This window comes from Mytilus trossulus, chromosome 6 (genome assembly GCF_036588685.1).
Source record: "Mytilus trossulus isolate FHL-02 chromosome 6, PNRI_Mtr1.1.1.hap1, whole genome shotgun sequence".
Classification (NCBI taxonomy): Eukaryota; Metazoa; Mollusca; class Bivalvia; order Mytilida; family Mytilidae; genus Mytilus; species Mytilus trossulus.
The window spans coordinates 68,484,145-68,505,805 of NC_086378.1; the positions used below are offsets into that span (position 1 = coordinate 68,484,145).

General features: G+C 32.7%; 1 protein-coding gene across 1 annotated transcript in view; it reads left to right on the top strand.

Moving 5' to 3' along the window:
• The first annotated feature begins 2,110 nt into the window (after positions 1-2,110).
• The window catches only part of LOC134721735 (uncharacterized), a 93,813-nt gene continuing 74,262 nt past the window's right edge, over positions 2,111-21,661 (top strand). Inside the window, exon 1 of the mRNA XM_063584920.1 lies at positions 2,111-2,495. Coding sequence (XP_063440990.1) covers positions 2,234-2,495 — 262 coding nt within the window. The 5' untranslated portion in view covers positions 2,111-2,233. The remainder of the gene's footprint in view (positions 2,496-21,661) is intronic.

Consider the following 21,661-nt stretch of genomic DNA (forward strand, 5'->3'; position numbering starts at 1 on the left):
TGGCAAAGGCACTCCTATATTTACCAGGTATAGTTTTTAATACATAATTTTCTTCACCAAATTCATTTTGAACAGTCTGTAAGTACGTAGTTTACTACGCTCGTTTGACATTTGATATTTTATCGTATGTTTTTTTATGTTGTGATGTTATGCTATTGTTTCAGAAAAAGGGAGAAGGTTTGGATCCATTAAAACGTTTAATCCCGCTGCAAATGTTTGCACCTGTCCTAAGTCAGGAATCTGATGTACAGTAGTTGTCGTTTGTTTATGTAATATAAACGTGTTTCTCGTTTCTCGTTTTGTTTATATAGATTAGACCGTTGGTGTTCCCGTTTGAATGGTTTTACACTAGTAAATTTGGGGCCTTTTATAGCTTGTTGTTCGGTGTGAGCCAAGGCTCCGTGTTGAAGGCCGTACTTTAACCTATAATGGTTTACTTTTTAAATTGTTATTTGGATGGAGAGTTGTCTCATTGGCACTCACACCACATCTTCCTATATCTATTCAGATATATTCGATTTTAGTGAGGATTACAAAGAGAATATTGTTATAGCAGCTTTTTTTTTTTATAATTGTCAATTGTTCTTTGGTTGTTTTTTCACATCATGAAAACTATGTGCGGAATTGGTAGCTTTTTTTCAGTGATTTGACTAACATTTACCTGTTAGATTCAGTTATGCTACCTTCAGCTGTCCAATATTTTTAAGAAAGAGGAGGGCTATTCTTTTAAATATTGGACAACGGAAGGTAACATAATGGTTAATAGAAGTGGGACATTTAAAGACGTATCGTATCCGTATCTGATACGTTGACGTATCTAAACGTATATATGGGTTATTTTTCAAGTAATTATTTACGTGCTTTGAAAAATAGTACTAGTAATCGAGAAAAGGGAAAAGAGATTGGGGAAAAAGGAAAGGGCAATGTATATTTGTTATCTCTTTCATTTCTTATATATAAATAATGTTGAATAATTGTTTAATTTATGTATTATTTATGTTTACATACTTGCTTCTTGTATGTCAAAATCTAGACTTAATTATATTTATTGCGCTAAAATGATCGATGTTTCTACTTTATTTCAGTACTTATAATACAATTATGAAAACATTGCACGGACGACAACAGAAGCTAACATTTACACACATATAACAATCACATGATTTCCGTGTCAATCTATATACTTGTATATAATTTGAAACTTGATATTTAAATCATTAGAACTACCCAGGCGTGAAGTTGAAATTTAAAACAAATAAAGGTAACGTCAACAATATTCATACACTAACTTTAGATTTGCTAATAAAGGGGAATTGAACCATCCACATCATATGAGTCGAATTGATTACTGATACCATTAAACTAAATTTATAAATTAAAATGTAGCAGGCAATCCTTTTTTCAAATAAGTAGTGAAGTACACCTTCTAGGGTGCGCTCGACTTTAGTGACTTAATCTCGGATTAATACATGTTTGGTTATTGAATAGTTGTTAATTACTTTTTGTTTCAATTAACGTTAGCACATTAAGTAGAGTGTAAACTATGTTTAAAATTTTATAATATTTTTTTTTTTATTCAAGTCTGTAGATTTTAATATATTTGCCACAAAGTCGCAATTTTCTGAACGAAGTTTTCTTTGTATATATGCACCATATGGCAAATCTCTATTGTACCATTGCTGTTTTGAATTTAATTGCACAATTTCGTAATACACATGGATACAGAAGGACTCATAAATCTTAAATTCACGACGGAGAAGTGGTGATTATTTAAATATCAAGTGATTAGATATACACGAGTATTCATAAATTGAAAACTATCATGTAATAAAAAGAGTGTAGCAATGGGTATAAATGAAAGAAAGATATCAAAAATAGAAAGACATATATTTAAACCTGAAAATAATCTATTAAACAATAACACATAGATATAATAATTTTCTCAGATACGTCAACGTATCATACAGAAACGGATACGATACGTCTTTAAATGTCCCACTTCTATTTACAGGTAAATGATAGTTCAATAACTAAGATTAAGAACGGGTACAACTATAGAATGACGTCACAATGTTTTAATTCACAAATATAAAATATATACCATTGATTTTGCACGCATAAGGTTTTATACATCACTGGATTTTAAACCTCGTGTGCAAAAGGATATTTATGTTGGTGAGTCGGAATGTTCTATAAATATTTCAAAATTATAATGTTTTGAAATATAATAATAATGGCATTGGGAAATAATCTTGTTATTATTTTTCTGTCAGTAGTTTTATTGCTGATTGCATTTTATGGACACAAATTAGAAAAAAGATTATCACAAATTCATACTGGAAATGAAGTGAAAGAAGAATTGACCAAAGAGCAAATAAATGCACATCGGAAGGAATTTGAAGAACAAATATCAGTACTGCAAGAACCGGACAAAGTTTACATGAAAGAAAATGATGAAACGAGAGAAAACAAGGCAGCATTTTTTAGTGAAACAGGTAACCCTTACGACAACATTTAAACTATTAAATGACATTCTTAAGGTAAACACACACACACCTATACAATAGTTTATTTTTAATAGGGAAGTTTATGTGAGCCCAAACATGTTGGACTGAGATGTACGTACACATAGTGAGTAAAGCGTTTAAATTTGTTTTTACAGAAACTGTATTCTTAATGTTTCATTTACCATTTTTCTTGATGGAAATATTAGCTTGGTGTAATCAATGTTTATAGTAGAAGCTGACATAATGACATCATCCAGTTTATGAATAGTTTACAATGGTTAAATGTGGAAAAACGCATTCAATACCAAAAGGCAATATTTGTATTAAAATCATTAAATGATCTGGGGCCGTGTCAATGAAAGTATCCTAGGATATGTCCTAAGATAGGTCTTAGGACATTATTTAGGATGGTCTTAGGACGTGTCTGAGACATGTCTTAGGATGTAAATCAAAGCTGTCTTAGGACAGTCCTAACTACGAGGGTCCGAGGACCATCCTAACACATTTATTTAATTGAAAAAATATGTAAAGACTTGTATGTCATAGATTTAATGGTATTTTAGTATTTACTCTTATATGGAAACAGTTAACTTTCTTAAATTTGTTGATTATTTTTATTGCATGCTATGTATGTGAGATTTCAACTTTGTATTATAGGTTGTTTTATATGTCAAAATGCACTGTTTTTATGTTATTTATATGTTTTTATATTCGGTCAAAAGCTCCTTAGAGCTTGTGTTGCTTATTTGTACTCCTGCCGAATCAAAATAAAGTTTTCTTATCTTATCTTATCTTATTAACGCAAAATAAAAGTTAAAGTTTGAACATAATACTTAATAAAAACGTTATTTTATATGATAAAAGATGTAAATGAATTGAATACGAAAACGAAAGTAAATAGTCACAAAACTTTGTTAAATGCGATATTTGTGCTGCAATTTTAGTACATAAACTAGTTTTGTACTTAGGTCCACTCCATTTCATTTAATGTATCGAATTAGGATTAGTTAAAAAAAAAAGTCAACTTTTTCCTATATTTAAATTAATATTGCACCGTTTTGGTTAGTCGCAAAAAAATTGCTAATAATGATAATATTTTGTAGGCTTCAAAATAAACAGTACATTATAATTTAATGTAATACAATTGAATCTTTAACAAATATTGAAAGTATTTTGATTTATTAATCAAAGAATCCATTTTCAGGCAAAAACATAACAAACAAATAAATAATGTGGAAATAACGGCCACAGTTCACTTAGAATGTGACGAGGTCTGACATGATTACAGAATGCCGACATGCTAGTTTTAACTGACAAATCTGTGCACCATTGGTAGCAATGCTCAAGTTCCTCCAGGTTAAATCCTAACGAGAACGAGGGTTATGATCCCCAAATACGTCGGGTCTTATTCGCATCACCCCCTGGTTTCAGGGGAGTAAAGATTAACATTTTTTATATTATAAAACACTGAATACATAGGCCATACTATGTATCATTAACAGTCAAGCTCGAACTGGTACCAATTCAGAACCGGCCACTCAGGGTAGACATGAGATGGTCTCAACAGAACTTCCTGTGGTACCGCAGGAAAGTAAAAACCTAATATGATCCGACGTACAATTACGGGAAACGATCATAACCCCTTAATCTTGCCAGATCCCGACATCCTTTTTGACTGTGACGAGTGATTTTATTACAAAACAATGAACAATTAGAATCGAGTAATTAAAATAAATTCTGCATGATTTTTATCCAAATAAAGTCAAAAGTTAAATGCATCTAGGCGAAGCACTAATACCAGGTATTGGTAATTCCATTTTCACACTGATTGTGTCTAAATATTTAGATAAACTTAGGTGGTAGGCATTCATGAAATTAGCATTGACATAATAATTATAGTTCTCGAACGTATGATTTAGCTATCAAATCCATCGGCTTGGTTGTCTCCTCTTTTTTGTCCAAAAAGTTATAGATCCGGCATGTTCTGGTCATTCTGAAAAGATAAATAAAACAGCAGCAGACACAATAATTGTTATTAGGTGGCAGATTGCAAGGGGAGGTGGGTGGGTTTTTGAAACTTTTACATATCTACAAGATTGGCTAGTGCAATGTAATGCTGACGAGTCATGTGACGTTGATTGGCGGGAAACAAGAACCGGATCCGAATGAGGCAATAACATTTATCTTTAATTAAATTGGTTTATCTTATAAATGAGATAAACCGTATTAATCAAATAATCCATTTTCAGGCAAAAACATAACAAACAAATAAATAATGTGGAAATAACGGCCACAGTTCACTTAGAATGACGAGGTCTGACATGATTACAGAATGCCGACATGCTAGTTTTAACTGACAAATCTGTGCACCATTGGTAGCAATGGATGCTCAAGTTCCTCCAGGTTAAATCCTAAAGAGAACGAGGGTTATGATCCCCAAATACGTCGGGTCTTATTCGCATCACCCCCTGGTTTCAGGGGAGTAAAGATTAACATTTTTTATATTATAAAACACTGAATATATAGGCCATACGATGTATCATTAACAGTCAAGCTCGAACTGGTACCAATTCAGAACCGGCCACTCAGGGTAGACGTGAGATGGTCTCAACAGAACTTCCTGTGGTACCGCAGGAAAGTAAAAACCTAATATGATCCGACGTACAATTACGGGAAACGATCATAACCCCTTAATCTTGCCACTTGAGTGTGTCTATACACACTCATCAGAATCCCCCCACCCCTTTTTCCCACAACCTAAAGGTCCATTTAGGTGAACTAGCTAAGAAGGCATTATTCTTTGTTAATATGTTTGAATCTTAGACAATCATATTTTTCCTTTTGTAATAGCTTTGTTATAAAGGTGCTGTTTTTGAAGAAATCACTTCTGTCGTTGTATTATCCATTTTATATATATATATATATATATATATTTAAATCGTCTTAAAACGCATTATTTTAGCAGTAATACATCCACTGAAAAACCGATCATGAATTATCAATGGGTTTACTATAAGAGTTATCTCGCCTTAACCGGCTTAGTTGAACAAAATGTATTCTAAAGCACATAAGTTTGCAACTTGTTAAATATTTCTAAGAGATATAATGCGATAAATCAGGAAATTTCTTCATAAAAATAAACAGTATTATCAATAAAATTGAACATCTGTGTACACATTCGGAGATTTGGGTAATAACTAGACTGACTGGTCACTGCAAAAGTACAATGTGAGATGGTGGTATATATATGCCATGAATCTACTCAATTGCTTTGTTAATCTGTAATATGCACTAATATTAGTTTCCATTTTCAATTTTATTATCCTCTACAAAGTTTACGAAAATACATTACCTGTATATATATTATGTGCAATTCTAGGCACTCCTTCAAAGTCGGTTACATTTGAATAGGCTATATATTAATTTTAAACAAGTAACGTGACCAATATTTTAAAAACCGAGAGTGTAGAACGTACACAAAAAAAAAATCATATCAATCAATACATAGAAAGAACCACATATCCTGTACTAACATGACTAAGTTGGCAATCACATGCATTCCTAGTAGTACTTAAAATTCGGATACAACTAAGCAGTATGTGCCGCTTTTTTAGAAAGTTCATACTTGAATAGTTTTACGTCGAATATATTTTGTGACCTAAAAGAACTAGGCGTTTCCTGTACTAAATTGGCTACCCCATGTATCCCTATTACATGTAGTACTTAACATTCGGATACATGTTTTTGGAAAGTTCAATCTTGAATAGTTTTGCGTCGAATATATTTTGTGACCTCAAAGAACAAGGTGCTAGAGTAAAATTCCATGGAGTATTACTTTAAGTAATGGATAGTTAATTAATTTCGACTAGAATTAAAAAGATTGTGTCCATCAGCTTTGTATATAGATAAGAATGCTAAATGTTCCTTTTAATAGAAGGAAAAAGATCAAGAGTATTCGAAATAAATTTAACAATTCATCGAGTTTCCCATCTGGATAATATGCGTGTTTGTTTGTAAAAGTCCTTAATTAACAGTAACTTATATACCGCATATTTGTTTAGTTTCTAAAAATAGATGTGGGTAAGCCCATGGTTCGTGTCGACATGTAAAATAAATGTGATAGTAAAATACAAACGTATTAAAACCTCAATGTTCACATATCTGAGTTAGATAAGACAATCAAAAATAATCTAAACAATATATGTACATGTTTATATACAATAACATTATCGCACTTCAAAGTTAAGAGGATGTTGTGTACCATGCTCTGTCTTCTGCTTCGTGAGATATAAAGTAATTTGATAATTGTGTGAATAGTGCACATTATTCTATTATTTGCTCTAAGTTGACTTGTTGGTAAACTAATTGTCCTGTCCATGAGCATTAGTAAGCTATTTGAAACCTATACAGACTATCGCTTGTATAACTATATTTGCTTGTATCACTATATGAACTATATTTACGCAAGTAAGAAAATTTAGGATCGGGCTTGGTATGTAAAATTCAACAACGTAAACATGAGCTCTGCAAATCTCTCACAAGTTCAACTGACTTGATATGTCATATCAAAATCAAATATCATATTTAATAAAGCATATATTACAACAGGAACACATGCATAATGTAAATAGCTAGGCAAACATGCAAAAATTAAAACAAGCAAGCTAACAAGAAAATAAACGCAAATTGAAAAGTATAAATATAAACATGTAACTGAGAAGCTCACTCGTGTAAATAGAATTGGTATGATTCAATGAGACAACTCTTCACAGTAGAACAAACGGCAAATAAAATAAAACAAAAAGTCATTTAGACTCATTTTACTGCCTTCAACAATGAGCAGAGCCCATACTGTATTAATATCAATAAATCATTGTACTGCCGTCAACAATGAGCTGAGCCCAAGTCGCCTTAATAATATTTAGTCACTTTTCTGCCTACAACAATTAGCAGGGCCCATAATGCATTAAACAAAGTCATTGTACTGCATTCAACATTTAATGAGTAATTAAAAACCAAAAAGAAAAATGTTAAACAAGTCAAACGAGAAAACAGTAGGCATAATTTATGTACATTTTTTTTATATAGTAATGCCGATTTAAGTGTATCAAACAGTTTATGAAATTTACTTACATACAGTACTGGTGGAATTACTGCAAACACCGCCAATGTCCTCAGCCGAGGCCATCCATCATCATGTGTTTCGACCCCTAGCTCGGTACACTCTCAGGATGGGGGGTCCACAGTTGTGATCAATCACTGCGCATTGGTGGTGGGTTTCCAGCTACTACTATCTCTCTTCATCCATATCCAGCAAGATGCTTTCTCTGCTGCTTGGCCCAGTTTCTTGATTGCTGCTCTTCTATTCTGGCCAGTCACTCCAACTGCAGAAAACATTCTCCACACTGACTGTGCAGGGAAGCCTCTGCAGCCAACTTCAACAGGAAAGTTCCATGTCTGCCATCCTCTATCTCTGCACTCTGCCAACAGTGCATCATATTTTGCCTTCTTTCTTTCATTTGCTTCGCCACATCTCTCCTCCCAGGGAACTGTCAACTCTATGATTACTACTTTTTTACTGCTTGTAGACCAAAGTACCATGTCTGTTCTTAGGTTAGTTGGTACAATATCAGGAAATTGCATCTTCTTTCCTAGATCAACTTCTAACTGCCAGTCCTTCGCCTGATTAAGCATTACTGATATGTTCTTTTTACTTTTCTGGCCTACTTCACCCTCCTTCACAAACTGGATCTTGATAGGTTTGTCTCTAATGTGTTTCGCATCTTTCCTCTGTTTCTCTATAACTTCAGCAAGTTCCCGGAGTACTTGGTTGTGTCGCCATGTATATCTCCCCTGTGTAAGAGCGATATTGCACCCTGAAAGAACATGTTGTAGAGTTCCTCTGTTTCCGCACAAGGGACAGTCTGGTGTTTCTGATAGTTTCCACCTGTGCAGATTTGAAGGTGTCGGTAACACATCATACACTGATCTCAGAAGAAACTGCAGTTGGTATTGCGGATAACGCCATATATCTGACCATGTAAGGGATCGTTGTTCCAAATCCCATCTCGACCAAGCACCTTGGCTTCCTTATTCTTCTGTCTTTGCTTGTCTGTTTTCTTCTTCTCTAGATTTTATCTCTCTTTGGACAAGACTTCGTCTTTCTTGTGTGTTAGCGTTCTTCCAGTAGCAACTTTTTGATGTACCAAGGCCCTGTCGTCCTACTGCCACTGTTCCAACAATATCTTTATGCCTCAATCTACTCTCTGCCTCTGAAACTGCTTTTGATGCTGACCATTTTCGTCCTGTTCTTACTTGGACACCTGCTGATGTTACTTTGTCATCTCTAGATTCTTTCAGTGTCATCACAAGGCGACTTTTGCTAACTTTAAATTCTTCCACTAGAGATGTAAATGGTAGCTGCAACTTTGCGGTCCTGCTGTATAGTCCTACAGTTGTAAAAATTGGAGGGACACCTAACCATTTCCTTAGATGTCTGTTGATGGTTCTTTCAAGCTTCTCAACTGTTGTCAACGTTATTTCGTACAGCATAAGTGGCCATGATATCCTTGGCAGGAGTCCATGTTGGTATATCCATGCCTTTAATTTCCCTGGTAGACCTGTCTTGTCGATGTTTCTCATTCCCTCCATCTTCGCTAGCCAAGGGTTACGATCCACTCTCGCTCTCTTCACGTGAAGAGAGCGGGAGTGGATCGTAACCCTTGGCTAGCGAAGATGCATTCCCTCTGAAACCTGTTGTTCTATTCTCTTGATATTGTTTTTGTCACTTAGAGAGTCATCATACCATTTTCCTAAGCACTTGATGGGATTGTCTATTATTGAAGGAATGACTTCTCCTTGCACCTTCAGTTCGACTTGGTGTGTTCTCTTCCCTTTCCTTATAATTAGAGCTCTAGACTTCTTTGGCTTGAAAGACATCCTTGCCCATGTTACTGTCTCATCCAAGGCCTATCGTTTCAGGACGTTGTAACCTTAAGGACTATTTGTATATCCTATTTCGGTAACCTGACTTAGGACTAAGACGTGTCCTAGGACAATCCTAAGACATGTCCTAGTCCTAGAACAGCTTCGTTGACACGTTCCATGGTTCCTAACTATTTACAAGAAAATTTTCATTTTACTGGTTATCAAAATTATAACTTACGTTCATCTTCCAAAACCAAAAACAATTTAAAAAAAAACAGGTTCTTAAATATGGAACAAATGAAATAAAAATGAGTAATACACTTGTATCTTTTAAAACAAAATGTTACAAATTTGTCATCAATTGTGCAAAATTAATATGGCATGGTATTGGCAATCTAATTAAAATATCGATTTCTGATTACGTTATACTTCATAATCAGAGATCAAATATTTTCATTAGATTGTGGTATTGGTTGCAGAAATTCGATATTTTTCATTTAGATGCAATATTTTATATTTAATTGGTATATTTCTTCATTTAAATGCAATATTTTTTCATTTAGATGCAATATTTTTTATTCAAATGGTATAATTTTTCTTTAAATGGTATATTTTTTCTTTTAAATGCAATATTTATAATCCAAATTGTATAATTTTTCATTCAAATGGTATCATCTTTCATTCAAATGCAATACTTTTTATTCAATTGGTATAATAGTTTTTTTTTTATTTATATGCAATTGTTGCATTATGGGAAATTGTTTGACGCCTTAAGGTCAAATTTGCAACAACGTTTGTGATTGGTCGGTATTTATTTGGATTTTCTGCTTTCTTTCTAAACTTGAATGACCAAGAATTAAAAAACGCGTCAGAATATCGCCCTGTAACTAAATTTGGCGTTCTTGCGAGTTCGTGCACTGGCAATTAATGCCAATAATGACCAGGTAGAGCAAAAAATGCGAGTGACTAATTTGACACACAACTTGTGCATGGATAGAAACAGATGCCTGCGTGCATTGCAAAAACATCTCCAATAAAAACCCTTTCTGAAGAAACTCCCCTACAGTCTACACATTGAAGTAAAAAAAAATATACACAGCCAGCCCCCCTCTCCCTCTAAGTCCAGATACATTTTATCATGACGTTCTTTTGTGCTACGAGTATATTATTTTTTACTTTAAAGGGCAAACATGAAAAAAAAAATAAAAAGTCTTCCAGGACATTATAATTATTTGATCTAAGCCACCTCTTTTTAGCTCAACTGGCCCGAAGGGCAAGGTGAGCTTTTCCCATCACTTTGCGTCCGTCGTCTGTCGTCCGTCGTCCGGCGTCGTTAACTTTTACAAAAATCTTCTCCTCTGAAACTATTGGGCCAAATTAAACCAAACTTGGCCACAATCATCATTGGGATATCTAGTTTAAAAAATGTGCCCGGTGACCCGACCAACTAACCAAGATGGCCGCCATGGCTAAAAAAAAGAACATAGGGTTAATGCAGTTTTTGGCTTATAACTCAAAAACCAAAGCATAAAGATCAAATTTGACGAGGAAAAATTGTTTAACAGGTCAAGATCTATCTGCCCTGAAATTTTCAGATAAATCGGACAACCCGTTGTTGGGTTGCTGCCCCTAAATTGGTAATTTTAAGGAAATGTTACTGTTTTTGGTTATTATCTTGAATATTATTATAGATAGAGATAAACTGTTAAAAGCAATAATGTTCAGCAAAGTGAGATCTACAAATAAATCATAATGACCAAAATTGTCAGTTGAATCATTAAGGAGTTATTGCCCTTTATAGTCAATTTTTAACCATTTTTCTAAAATTTTAGTATTCTTTTAAAAAATCTTCTCTGAAACTTCTGGGCCAAATTTAATCAAACTTGGCCACAATCGTCATTTGGGTATCTAGTTTTAAAAATGTGTGGCGTGACCCTGCCAACCAACCAAGATGACCGCCATGGCTAAAAATAGTACATAGGGGCGAAATGTAGATTTTGGCTTATATCTCTGAAACCAAAGCATTTAGAGCAAATCTGACAGGGAATAAATTGTTTATCAAGTCAAGATCTATCTGCCCTGAAATTTTCAGACAAAAGACAACCTGTTGTTGGGTTGCTGCCCCAGAATTAGTAGTTTTAAGGAAATTTTGCAGTTTTTGATAGAGATAAACTGTAAACAGCAATAATGTTCAGCAAAGTGAGATCTACAAATAAGTGAACACGACCAAAATTGTCAGTTTACCCCTTAAGGAGTTATTGCCCTTTATACAATGTAGTAATTTTTTAACGATTTTCATAATTTTTTGTAAATTTTTGTAAAGTTTTAGAATATATTTCCCACTGTAATTACTGGGCCAAGTTCATTATAGATATAGATAATTGTAGCAAGAAGAATGTCAAGTAAAGTAAGATCTACAAACACATCATGATCACCAAAACATAATTTTGTCATGAATATCTGTGTCCATGATTGTTTAATATGCACACAGACCAAGGTGAGCGACACAGGCTCTTGAGAGCCTCTAGTTTTTCTACATGACAAAAAAAATCATCTTATTACAACAGCAGAACCAGAGACATAAGTAGAGACATAAGCTGTTATACTCCGGAACTAATTCAGGATGGATTGGAATCAGTTACAAACCAATGTTACAACAATAGTCCTGTATGAGGCGTGAACTTCATATTTAATATTATTTATAATATGTGCCCTCATGTATCATGCCGCAAATCATTTTACATTTAGGATACGTTGCTCAGCTTTTTTTACTGTTCTCATCTCCGAATCCCTTAAATAGACTTTTTTCAAGCCCCACAGTAGTTCAATAATTACTATATGTCATTGCTTAAATAAGTATGCAAAGCACATTTCAATACATATTCTATCTTCTGGACTTTTAAATGATTTACTTGAATGAGATATAACGAGTCCAGAACCAATCCTATATATACCAATACATATTCTTAGTATTTGACTTTATTTCATAATCTATTTTGTTCAATTCAATATTTTATCATAAATATTTGTTGTTTTTTAAAGTGTTTCGGTTAAGGTTTAACTACCAAGGCTTTTCCTCATCAGGTATCCCAAGCCTCTAACTAATAAAATAATCAGTTTCAAAGTAAAGTTCAAAGCATCCATACGCATAGAATTTAAAAATTCTGCATACCGGGATACGACACCTGGTAACTTTGTATTGATGTATTGTATTCGAAATTAAATCAGTTTATGATTTGATATAACTATTGTCTTTTATGTTGTGATTTGCTCATAGCATATACTGTTGTTCAGGAATTTCAGTGTTTGTTTAATATATAGATTTTTATCCAGAACAACAGTAGATGAATTTTTGTCAGCTTTCTTAATAATTATATTATTATTTGAATGTAAGGTTTTGAGTGCCGCTCTCTCATGTTTAGAAAGATTATTTCTAACTTTGTTTATTTTAAGTCTACATATTTCCATCTTTGTGGCAAATAGATAATTTTCTATTGTGTTGTTTGCTTAAGAGGGTTTAAAATCCGATTTGATTCTAAAAGGATGATTGGTGTCCGCATTAGTTTTATCACTAAAGTGATATTTGCATCGCATTTTTCTACCTAGTTCGTCAAAATCTCGCAAGAGATTTTGTTTAATGTATTTTACATCTGGACTGGGAATAAATTTTAATCCCTTTGCAAGAACTAATATTTCATAGTTTGTGAGATTCTCACGTGAAAACACTTCTATATAGTTTAAAGCTTTTTTTACATTTTCATGAAAGTGTTTTGTGCGTTTAAGATGGCCTTTGTAATTATTATGTATACGGAGTTTACTTTTGTATTTTATTAATCGTTTTTTCTTATCCCTTTTTCTGAGAGATCTTTTTCTATTACTCATAGTAATTTATTTGTATAATTTTTTTTTGTGACAAAACAATTTTGTTTGTTTGTATAATTATTTCAACTCTAATTGAGAGATGAAATGAATATATATGAAATTCAACTCTATTTGAGAGATGAAATGTATTTTATTAATTCTACTCTATTTGAGAGATGAATTGATTTGTATTTTGTTTAAATCTATTTCAAAAATTATACAATGTATATGTAAACTCTGTTGAAGTGATTGTTCACTTCTGCGGCAATCAATGTGTACTGCAAATATACACCAAGAATTACCACGTGCATACATTAGTCTAAGACTTAGATTCTGATTGGATATTCCAATGTCCCCACGTCACTCGTAACAAGCAACACAGTTCGTCATTTGTATTCTCAATCTGATTGGTTGTTCCGTAATTAGTGTAGATCAGTTACTACGTCATCGAGCCATCTAACTCTGGTCATATGTGTGTATTTTATTAGATAATGATTTAACACTTAATTGTTATTAAACTAGTAAGATAAAATATAATGCTAATTACATTCCTTTATATAAATAAGTAATGCTTTAGACAATACTATTAAATTACGATATTAATATTATCATTCTAAAAATAAATAGAGGTAATTGTGAGACAGATATAATCTATTCATGTAAAGATAAGGGTTGTTGATGAAATTGCACTGAAAGTATCCCCATTAGAGAAATCAAATTTGAACTATTCTACATATTACAAAGGAGGAAACATATAGGCTAGGGATACCTGATGAGGATAAGCCTAGGTCTACATGACCATAACCGAAACACCATTTTCTTAGTATACATAGAACAATTCTACTACAATCATGCAATTTTGAATTTCTAGAAAAATATGGAAATAAATGCAGACGAATGTATTCCATAACCGGAAATATTCACCATACACTGAGTTTACTAGCTCTGAATTACTCTAACTATAGGAAATTGATTTAAAAACCAAGGATTATGATAAGATATACTGGATTGGTCCTGGACCCGATTGATTTTAACAATAGTCCTGTATGAGGCGTGAACTTCATATTTAATATTATTTATAATATGTGCCCTCATGTATCATGCCGCAAATCATTTTACATTTAGGATACGTTGCTCAGCTTTTTTTACTGTTCTCATCTCCGAATCCCTTAAATAGACTTTTTTCAAGCCCCACAGTAGTTCAATAATTACTATATGTCATTGCTTAAATAAGTATGCAAAGCACATTTCAATACATATTCTATCTTCTGGACTTTTAAATGATTTACTTTTCAATACTGCATTGGGAAAGAAAAAAGGGGGGGGGGGTATACAAGTTTATTTTGTGATACAGTATATAATATAATTAGGTATCCAACAAATTATATGATTGTACGTTTAACTATTATTTAGACCCGTACAAAATGTATATAACAAGACACATATAACAGGGGCGGATAAAAACATCAGTGTCTTAGGGGAAGGAGGAGGGGGAGGTTCAAATTTAAATATTTGTATAGAGATGTATATATGCGAGTATTGGCAGTAATGGTTATGGTGTGTGTTTGAGGGGAGGGTTTCAGATTAAAGATCGTTTCTATAATTCTATATATCTTTTAGTTTTTACCATTTCACTCTTTTCTTTATCCTTTGATCTCTATTATATTTGTCCTAAACATGCGTGACATACTTGCCACTGGACATAAAGCAACCAAAAATCAAACAACTTATTCTGTATATTTCATCATTTCTTTTTTATGTTATCTTTCGGTTTGGTCCCGCCCCTCATCTATTTTTTGTTTATATATTTGATAATGCCATTTTTTTTTTGGAAAAAAAGGTAGGGGCAAGGCGTATTTTAAAACATATTATGGGTCGCGTTTTTTTTTTGTTCTTCGGAAGTGAGCCAGAAGAAGTCGATTTCTGTTTTTTTTCCATTTGGAAGATCTTCTGGTTCTCTTTTACCTCTTCTTTTTTGATAGGCTATTAAGACGGCAGAGGCACATAACAAACAATACACTATGGCGTCGTTTAGTCTAAATGAAATTATAAATTTATGAATGCAGATATATTAGAATGTGATCTGTTTTATAAACGTTTTTTATGGTATGACAGTAGGACGATTAGCTGGATAAATATAAGAACTACACGGACAATAACTGTTAAGGGACAATTATTTGATATTCTAGGGATCCAAGGGATTTTGATTGATTAGTGTTTAACGTTACTTTCAACACTATTGGGCTATTCCGTGTTGGTCAGTTTAAATTTATAAACGAAGGATGGGGAAGGGAAGGAAGGGCATTATTATTCATTTCAATCTGTCGCTAATCATGCCTATTTTTCAGCTCTTAATTGCCAGGCAACCATATTCATATATGAAATCCTTCTGTCCCCTACCCGAACAAATAAATAAATATAAAATGGCTCTTATCTAACACAATTTAAAATTGATTGATTGTATATTGCTAATTTTAACACCAAATGACAAATATTTTATGCTTGTTTATGAAAACACGAGTTTAGAAATCAGGTATATAATATAAAAACGAAGAGATGGAATGTGATTGCAAATAAGGCAACTATCTACCGGAGTTCAAATATAAAGTGGATGGAAGCAATTATATATATATAGACACAGTCTATGGAAGAAGCGTATCGATAACAACTTTTCTTATATCACATAGCGATATTGTCTAATATCAATTGTAAATATGCAGACATTCAACGAAAAATTAAGAAAATACTAACTTTAAATAAAACTTATTGTTCAAATATAAACAACAAATGAGTCTAAATATACATTCAGAACTTAGTTAGAAGCTAAAGTTTATGTCCGTGTAAAATTTGAAGTGCTGTGTTTTTCTGATATACATAAATAAACAAATGCTATTATTTCTTATATCAATGCGATACTTTTAAAATGTCATAGCGGTGTTTTTGTTATATCAATATTAGCACTTATTAGTATTTGAAATATTAAACTGCTGTACCAATATTTTGACAATTTCACCTATTATGTCTGTTTTGTTCACGCATTGTTGTAAATATGACAGAATTTGATGAAACTGTCTCACGTGAGAGGTTAAGCGCTATAAAACCAGGTTCACTTCAATCCACCATTTTCAAAATTTGAAAATACCAGTACCGAGTCAGAATTATGACAGTTGTTATCCATTCGTTTGGTGTGTTTTATCATTTAATTTTACCATTTGATAAGGGACTTTCTGTTTTGAATTTTCCTCGGAGTTCAGTATTTTTGTGATTTTACTTCTTAGTAGTATTATATGTAAATAAGCAGTTTTAAGACCATTGCTTAAATTGAAATTGTTTTTGGTAACATCTTACAAATTTCTCAATTGTTTTTGGAAGCAAAGCTAATCAAATAAAGGTTAAATAAACAATGTCGTAATCAAATAGCTAAGCTCACATATAACATTTAGCAAATTTTATAATGAACGCACCGAAATAATATGATATCCGATATGCTCGCAACGCACGCATGGAAGCCTTCCTTTATTGATAACAATGAAACTAACTTGTGACAAAGATGAATCATACTGTCCTCGTTCAGATTGATTCGACAAAATCTGACCTGTACTTTTGAATCTCCTTTTTTTATACAAATTAGACCGTTTGTTTTCCTGTTTGAATGGTTTAACACTAGTAATGTTTTTGTTCCTATATAGCGTGGTGTCCGTTGTGAGTCAAGGCTCCGTGTTTAAGGCCCTACTTTGGTCTATAAAGGCAACAGTAGTATACCGATGTTCAAAACTCATAAATTGATAGACAAAAACAAATCCGGGTCATAAACCAAAACCGAGTGAAACGCATTAAATACAAGAAAATGACGACACAACATTAAAATGTAACACACACAGAAACGAACTAAGCATTAGACAAAATCCGATGCGAATAACAAATAATGGTTTACTTAAACAAATTATTACTTTGATGGAAAGTTGTCTCATTCGAACTCATGCACCATCTTCTTATATCTATAAATCTTTAAAATTTCCCCTTATAAATAACTGCTTTCCAGTCCTCAAACTGAACGATCTAAATTTATAAACATAGAAAAGATATATACACAAACGCTAACGTCAAAAGACATTTACATCTTATTTATTTGTGTTCTTAACAATCTTTTTTAGTACTCATTGAAGAAATGAATTTATAACAAGCGATACGGATTGTTATTTTGCACTTAGAAATGTTCGCGTATTTATACGATCGATTACTAGTCAAAAACAAAAGTCAAATCTCTGTGGCAACAATACATCGGAATGCCCTCACGGTCATCGCGATGTAAAAGGGCGTCCACGCGGCGAGCTGATTATGATCATAGAGATATCGATTTACCAACAGAAATGTGAAATTTTTGATAGTCTTGTGGGATCGATCTTAAGCTATCATGGTTCTGAAATATGGGGGTTTCATCATGCCAAGGACATTGAACAGGTTCATAATAAGTTTTGTAGATTTGTACTTAAAGTTGGTAAAAAATCACCTATATGTGCTGCTATCGGTGAACTTGGACATTTGCCAATGCATATTATTAGAAAACAAAGAATACTTAAATATTGGTTGAAAATTGTTTCCAAGAAACCTCCTATTGTATTTGATGTATATAAAATGTTAGTTGATGTTGCTGAGAATGGGAAAACAAACTGGGCGTCAATTGTTCGTACCTTAATTGAAGTTGTTAAATGATCTTGGTTATACTTTTTTATGGTATAACCAAGAAAATGTATTTTTTTCATATGATGTTTTGAAACTACGCCTCTATGATCAGTTTATACAAAGCTGGCGTTCTAGTATGTTGGATTGTGAAAAATTGGATATTTTGAAAATGTTCAAAATTGACTTTTGTTTGGAAAAATATTTACTTCTTGATGTCAATGTTAAAATCTTAACACAACTTAGATGTGGTTCACTTAAACTCACAACATTGAAACTGGTAGATATAATAATGTGCCTCATAATGAAAGACTATGTCAATGTTGCAATATGAAAGCTATTGAAAATGAATATCATTTTGTAATGATATAGATATAGGAAGATGTGGTGTGAGTGCCAATGAGACAACTCTCCATCCAAATAACAATTTAAAAATTAAACCATTATAGGTTAAAGTACGGCCTTCAACACGGAGCCTTGGCTCACACCGAACAACAAGCTATAAAGCCTATAGACATTTGCGTTTAAAGTTTTTGCCTAAATATTATTGTTCTTGGCCTAATATGTCAAAATGTTTATCACTTATTCAAACATGTTCAAGAACTTTGGTATTAAAACTTCGTTGTTTGTTATATGAAAACTGGAAACTACGGTCACAACTGATAAAGTAGATTATATATGGTACTAATTTAGTTTAATATGTTTGGTTTTTTTTGGCTATTATTTTGCTTTCTGTTTTCATTTATATAATATCGCTTACTATATTATATATGTTGTTGATGCTATAGCATTATGTTATATGCTGATTTGCAATAAACTTATTACCATTACAATTACAATTACAACAGGAAAAGTCTTTGATATCCAAAAATAACTGTTTTCCTTCTGAATATTTTTTTTTTCTATGTTAATAATAAATACATTTTCTGTTTGACAAGATCTTTGATTTTCGTTGTATCTGAAGTTGTCCAATTTATAGTCTCAGTTCGTATCTTCAAAGTTCGAGACATCAGCATTTGTACATTTTAATTTGTTTGGATTATTTATTTTATCATTTGAATATTCATTGTAATTTAGAGCTGTATTGGATTGGATTGTTTGAATGAAATTCAATGTTTCTTTTAAGTAATGATATTTTTTGTCTATTTCGATATTACCAAGGTGGATAGGCTATAGCGGTGTGACCAGTAATTAGAATCTAAAAGGTCGGTAGACTATTTGCAACCGCATTTAAATTCCGCCATTGCATCATCACTTCAAATAGAATTAGTCGGTTAAACCATGTGATTGAAAACAATAGACTGAACAGGTTGTCAACACTTTCAACTATCAATAGGGTCAAGCAACATTTTCGAAATGATAAGTTCATGTAAGCGTTAATGTTGTTTCAGTTTAAATTATTAATGATATTGATCCTAAAACATTAAACCGGTCATGATCTAAGTTTGTAAATTATGTTTGCAGTTTTCTTGACATGCATTGTGACGTGTCATCGTAATAATATATATTAGAAAACTATAGCAGTTATATTAGAAAAGTATCGCATTCATAAATTTTTGATATTAAAAAATCATAGCTATGATATTCGACAAATACCGCATTGGTATAATACAATATAGCAGTATCCTTGACTTACAGGTGATTTTGGCTTAGCAAACAATTGAATTGATCTCAATTGCGTTTCTCTGAATTTACTACATGACATTTATAGAATGTGTACATCTACAAATGATAACTCGTGCATTTATGTTTCATTTATTTAACAATTTAATTTTCTCGTTTAAATTCACCTTGCTTGTTATTACAATTCAATTCAATTCAATTCAATGTTTTAGTAAAGTCTCATCTCTCAACAAGTACAATCAATCTTTATACCTTGTAAAATAACACTAGATAAAATGGGAGCCATTCTATACAGAATTATAAGAGACTATTAAAATACATAGATATAATACACAATATGAAATAAAATACTATTTACAATATATAAAATTTCTACGTCTTTTTAAAATCAAATGACAGGTTTTGGCACACACACGTATCATATTTACATCTGAGAAAAAAAACATTTACTTTTGATTATCATCTAAAGTATTAAAATTATCATCAACATTTTCACCAACATAATATAAATGGTTTCTAAAATCGTCATAAAGAGGACATCTTAATAAAACATGCGCTTCATCTTCAATAAAAACGTCACATATATGGCACACTCTATTTTCTAAAACAATATTTTCATATCTCCCTGTTTCAATTCTTAGGGGAGCAACACCACATCTAAATTTGGCGAAAGCACTTCTGTGACTGAAGGGTAAAACTATTATTACATAAAATAATTCATGGACATTATACACCAGACGTATGCCGTGTTAAATGTCACCCTGTTTTAAGAAAAGAGTCATGACTTTATGCAGAAAAATCTGCCTTTCTTCGTACAAATACTAACATTCGTCTGAAATTTCCCACAATGCAACTCGTTGATATAAGACAATATCGTTCGTTGATATAAGAAAAGTTTTTATCGAATCGCTTCTTCCATAGACTGAGACAATCGTAAGGCATTCAACAATGACAAAAACCTGATACTGTTAAGTCGTCTATAAAAGGCCCGACATGGAAATGTAAACAATCCAAACGAAAAAAACTAACAGCCTAATTATACATAACAAAACAATTTACAAAATATCAAATATGAGTCGAAACATGAACCAACGACAACCACTAAACTACGGGCTCCTGACCTTGGACAGGTAAATAAAGAATATGGCAAGGTTGATATAGAAACGAAAATGTGGTGTGATTGCATTGAAAATGCGACAACTCTCCACAAGAGACCAAATGACAAAAAAATCAACACGAAATCGTACGGCCTTCGACAATAAGCTAACCATGATACATCGCATCGTCAGCTATAAAAGGCCACGAAATCACAAATGTAAAACAATTCAATCGAGAAAACTAACGGCCGAATTGATGTACAAAAAAAATGAACGAACACAAATATGTATAACAAAGCAACAAACGGCAACCCCTGATTACATGCTCGTGACTTGGGACAAGCACATACATACAGAATGCGGGGGGGTTAAACATGCTAGCGGGATCCCAAATCCTCCCCCTAATCTGGGACAGCGGTGTAAGAGTACAACAACATGTTTATGGCCACTCAATCTATCCCGAATATTGGACAGTGGCATAACAGTACAGAAAAATAACAACCTGTCCTATCAGTTGCAATTAGATTAACTCAAAAGATCGGAACGAGACACGCACAAACAAACTAATTTTAAGACAATAGACGCAAAGCACCGACATAAGAGTATTGGCAATTACTGGAAATTTGCTCAAGGCTAATAACAACTATAACTGAAATAAATCTTATTCTTCCTTAACCCATTTCTCTGACGTCAGTCTATTGTTCTAGCAGTGGATTATTTTTCAAGAATCCACTGACCACCATGTTAACTTAAGATAACTTATATCATAACTTTAAACTTACGACATGTTATCCTCTCAAAAACGAGTGACTAGTGCAAGGCTCGAACTCGCGCGTATTTTCATCAGTTATGTCTGTAGTCTATGCATGATACCACGAGACCACGAGTGCTGATAAATAATAATATTTTAATATCACTCTTATAGCGTATATCTGTCAATACATGCCAATAAACTGTATTTCTGTC